At 45.7% G+C, this 4,944-nt stretch overlaps 1 protein-coding gene across 1 annotated transcript; it reads left to right on the top strand.

Moving 5' to 3' along the window:
* Window positions 1-1,880: 1,880 nt before the first annotated feature.
* LOC134413580 (shiftless antiviral inhibitor of ribosomal frameshifting protein homolog) lies at window positions 1,881-3,333 on the top strand. Its single transcript, XM_063147631.1, is given in 1 exon segment — window positions 1,881-3,333. A coding segment is annotated over 1 exon segment (825 nt). The 5' UTR covers window positions 1,881-2,040; the 3' UTR covers window positions 2,866-3,333.
* The last annotated feature ends 1,611 nt before the right edge of the window (window positions 3,334-4,944 follow it).

The following is a 4,944-nucleotide window of genomic DNA, read 5'->3' as shown; positions in this document are numbered from 1 at the left end:
ATATACTGTTTTCATAGTGCTATATCCTGCTTGGTATAGATCTGGACCTGGTGATACCTGAGAGATCATAAGACCCATTAATTCTCATATTCCTGTGGTAAATCTCTACCTTCTGGAAAAAAGGAGATCTGCACAAAGTGTGATTTAGGACATTCGGCCCTGTTTCACAATGTTTACTTGATCGTTCCCTTTTTCCTGTGTGGTGTTAAAACTATATGTATGAAGGTAATTCAACATGGTATAATTTATTTACATTTCTGTCATGTGCTGGTGCTCCAGTAAGCTGTTCTCTACTGCAAGAGAGGAAAGGTTTATGAAGCAATAAGAAAATGAAATGATCCATGTGCTATCAGTACAGAAGATTGCTAAATGTTTAATAACACAAAAATGTCACATTGACAAATACTTGACTGACATCTTTTCTGCAGCACCACTGTCTTCAGTGGAGTTTATGCCATTTTAAGCCTGCATTATGACTTTTGTTGGATTTCCACCAGGGAATTCCTGATGAATTTATACGTCAGGGCTCTTTATGCATCCAATGACCCAAACCCCTGCCATTTAGAATCAGAGTAAAGACTATCTGCTGTTTTCAGCTAGGCTGAAAACAACAGAATGAAATTTAAGCCAGATTCCAGCTGGCATCAGGAAAACTTCCTGACTGTTAGAGCAGTACAACAATGGACCCAGTTACCTAGGGAGGTTGTGGGCTCTCCCACACTAGAGGCATTCAAGAGGCAGCTGGACATTCATCTGTCAGGCATGCTTTAAGGTGGATTCCTGCATTGAGCAGGGGGGTTGGACTTGATGGCCTTATAGGCCCCTTCCAACTCTACTATTCTATTGGGTGACCATACGTCCGGATCTGCCAGGACATGTCTGGAAGCGGGGGGGGCAAATCCGGGTCCGGCTGGAAATCCCTGTTCCCCCCCCCCCTTTTGTCCGGGAAAAAGGTCTTTATTAAAAAAAAAAAAAAACACCTTGTTAAGGCTCTCCCGGCTTCTATCAGGGCCTCTCCTTGGTCGTCGTCACTATGGCGACCAAGGAGAGGCCCCGATAGAAGCCGGGAGAGCCTTAAACCGCCCGTTTCCAAAATGCAGAAATGCCAGGCTTAAGCCACGCCCACCTCATCCATCTGGGCCTCTCCTGTCGATGTCACATGTCAGTGAGAATAAAAGAGAATTATTATAAGATTATATGGAGGTGGTATCTAACCCCGGTGAGATTAAATAAAATGAACAAGCTGAACTCAGCAAATTGCTGGAGAGGATGTCAAAAAAAAAGGAACATATTTACATATGTGGTGGGAATGTGAATTTGTTCAAAAATTGTGGGAAATGGTGTTTAAAGAGATAAAAGATATTGTTGGAATGGAGATTGAAGAGACACCTATGGTGGCAATGCTATTATATGGAGAATTAAAGTGTAATAAAGAAACAAAAGAACTGATAACGAATTTGCTGACAGCAGCAAGGTTGATCATATCTAGGAAATGGAAGGTACAAGGAGATTATCATGTCGAAGATTGGTATAAAGAGATTTGGGATATTGCTAAAAATTAGGGTGACCATATGACCAGATTTGCCCGGATTTGCCCCGGTTTTTGATGGCAAATCCGGGAGGGGAAATCCGGAATTTTTTTCAAACGGGCAGCTCTAATGGGAATTAACAAAAATGCTTATAACGCCCTCGCCCCTCTTTCTCCCCTTCCTCAACCCGTCTGCTGCAAGGGGAAGCAGTCCGGCGGGCTCGCCTACGCCGCTCGCGGTTCTGGGGAAACCAAAAGCAAAAGCAACCCGCGCCAGGATGGCTTGACGGGGCGGGGCTTCCTGCGCCATCCCTCCCGGCCCCACCCCTGCCCAACTTGGACCAAGCGCCGACCTCCGCCTCGGAAACGCTGTTGCAGCAGACCCAGCTGCTCCCCTCGCGTCCAGCGCCATGCTCCGGGACAGGCAGGATGAGGTGGAGCTGGAGAAAAGCGTCCGCTGATTATGGGGAAAATTCTGTGGGAAGGTGAGCATCTCAGATGCTGTGAAGCTGATGCGAAGGTTCAGCAAGAATCATGATCTTGTCTGCAAGTACATCATCCTCTGCAAAAACGAGATGGCAGATATGGACCCAGAAGATCAAGTTAACCTCAATGATGACCCCGTGGCTTTGAAAGTGATAAATAAACTAAAGCAAGAAGAAGAGCAGAAGAAAAAGAACCCAAAGGACAGGAATGATGATAAAATCAAGGAGGTTGCTTTGCAGCTAAAGGGCTTGAGTCTGACAGAGAAGAACCTTCGCATGTTCGATAATGCCCAAAACAACTGCATCCCCCCTGTTGACAGCCAGTTTGCCTGCCAGCCCTGTGACAGTATGTGGTGGCGCCGAGTCCCAGAGAGAAAAAAGGTGTCCCGTTGCCGCCTGTGTGGGACCCGCTATGACCCAGTGCCTTGCAACAAAATGTGGGGCCTAGCAGAGTTCAAGTGTACTGAGTGTGGATGCAACTTCGGAGGATATGGCCAGATGGGGACCCCATCTCCCTGCTACAGTTGCCATTGCCCAATCCTTCCCAGCTCTATCTTCCCTCCATGCAAGACCTCAGGCCCACAAACCTGACAGCAGCATTCCTGCTTTGCGGAGGACTGCTACAACCGAAGAGAGCGTCATGTGCCAGGAACCCACTGTGTGCATTCACGAAGCCGGGTCAGTAACCACTTGCCCAAAGTGATCAACCCCAGTGAAGAGCATGACAGCACCGGCTCCACAGTGGCCACCTGCTTAAGTCAAGGCAGCTTGGCAGACTGGGACATCGATGAGCTCATCCTGGAGGATCTGAAGGAACAAGACGAAGAGGAAGATGCTGAGAGCAGTAATTAAGCCCAGGACACCTCAAGTAGCCCATAGGAGACAGGTGACGGGTTGCAACCTGTGGAGGTGGCCAGGGAGGCAAGTCTCCTTCATATTTCCTAAGGTCTAGGCCTGCCAATTGTACTAATGTACATGAATGACAGTTCCTCATGCCAGGGCCCACGTAATAATAGTTTCTAGCCCTCTTTCTGGCTTTTTTCCTCTCAAGTGTGGCCTTGGTTTTGTTGCCTACTATTGATTTCTGCTTTGGAGAGTGCATCTTCCAGACATAACTAAACAACAGGTTTAAACTGGTTTTAATAGTCGTTCTCTCTCCTGAGAGAACAATAAAAGTTGCTAGTGTTGTGTCGGAGGCCTAGTACTCTTTGCATGAAGAATTCTGAGCACCCTCAACAAAATTCCCAGGATCCTTTGGGTGAAGTTAACTGGTGTAAAACCAGCGTAAGCTAGTAGTGTAATTTTGCTCCTACTGTCCAGCCAAGGCCTTGACCCTTCCTACTGGGGCCAGATGTCTGTGAAACTTGACATTGTCTTAACTTGTGGTCAAATCCACCTAAAAAGAATTAAAAGGCTTTAAAAAGCTAAAATTTAAAAAAAAATCTGTAATGATAACCTTAAAAATTGTGCTTGCTTGCAATATACTTTTCCATGGTCTTTCAGGCCCAAATCCAGATGGGCAAGATGGAATGTCTGGAACATCCCACATTGTTGTGGTCCTGTATCACCATTACGAAGCACCTGAGACTTACTATATTGCTAGAGGAATCCTCCTGTGAATTGGCCACACCTATACTTGTGTTTAAAATGATAAGTTGTGGGGTTTTTTTCCCAAAAAGCTGCCAATCACTTATTTGGAGGCACAGTTTACTCGATTAAAGGTACACTTTTTAAAAAACTTTGGGCTGCTAGTTTGTAGTACATTAATTCAATAAAACTCATATGATTAATAGACTAAGGGTGCAGTCCTATGCATGTTTAGACAGAAAAAAGGCTTAAATCTCCCAGCATGCCCCAGCCAGCTGAGGCATGCTGGGAGTTGTAATTTTTTTCTGTCTGAACTTGCATAGGATCATGCCTTAAGGGTAGCATCCAGTGTTCGTCATTCATTGAAATGAATTAGACTTAGATTATTCACAACTAATTTGTTTCATTCATTTAATGGGTCGACTCTACATAGGACTAACATTGGATACTACCATAAGAGTGCAATCCTATGTATATCTAGAGGGTGTCTTCATAGTGCTGCTTTGCCTCTCCTTCCTTTATAACCCCGTGGCATTGCAGCTGCGGGTTGAGAGCAGCAAATCTCCATGGAAGGAGGGTACATGGGTTTTCAGGAAGCCATTTGGCTCACTGGCTCTGCCCTCTGCCCAACCTCCCCACTTTTCTGGTGACCTATCAGTGTTCACCATCCACCCCCGGAATGCCCCCAGCTCAACAACGAAGAGAGGTCACCACCGACAGATGGTGGAAAGACGGTGGTGACCTTGCAACAAATGAAAAAGTTGTGGTAAATTCATGACTTTTTTAATGCATAGCTTTGGGGAAATGCCTCTTGATGGCTGCAAGTTGGTGGCTGCATTGTATAGCTGGTGCACTACCACCGCACAGCCACCACAGGGTAAATAGAGTGTATAGACAAGCCCTAGTCAGACATAAGTCCCATTGAGTGCATATAGGATTGCAGCCTAAGGATACAATCCTGTGCACACTTACCTGGAAGTAACCCCACTGAAGACAGTGGGACTTCCTTCTGAGTAATCACGCAGAGGTTTTCCTTGACAGATCTCCTTAATCAGGCAACAATCCAACTTGCAATAAATCAGTAACAATTGGGCATTTATTGCATAATCTTTCCACCCCTGGTTCATTTGGAAAGGTATGGTAGCCCAAGGTGAAAGAACACTGATCCCTCAAGACAAAATGCTGAGTAGAAGGGGTTTAGTTTACACACAGCTGGCCACTCCGTTGTGGCCCATACAGCATTTCCCAAAGTCAGTGAAGTCGAGTGTTTGTATGGAACTTACAAAAGGTTAATTGGCATTCAGTAGTTGCTAGGCAACCCTGTCTTGCTATCAGGATTGCTAA

The sequence above is a fragment of the Elgaria multicarinata genome, chromosome 2 (assembly GCF_023053635.1).
Source record: "Elgaria multicarinata webbii isolate HBS135686 ecotype San Diego chromosome 2, rElgMul1.1.pri, whole genome shotgun sequence".
Lineage (NCBI taxonomy): Eukaryota > Metazoa > Chordata > Lepidosauria > Squamata > Anguidae > Elgaria > Elgaria multicarinata.
The sequence above is the reverse complement of the archived record's forward strand: the minus strand, read 5'-3'. Positions and strand labels throughout refer to the sequence as shown.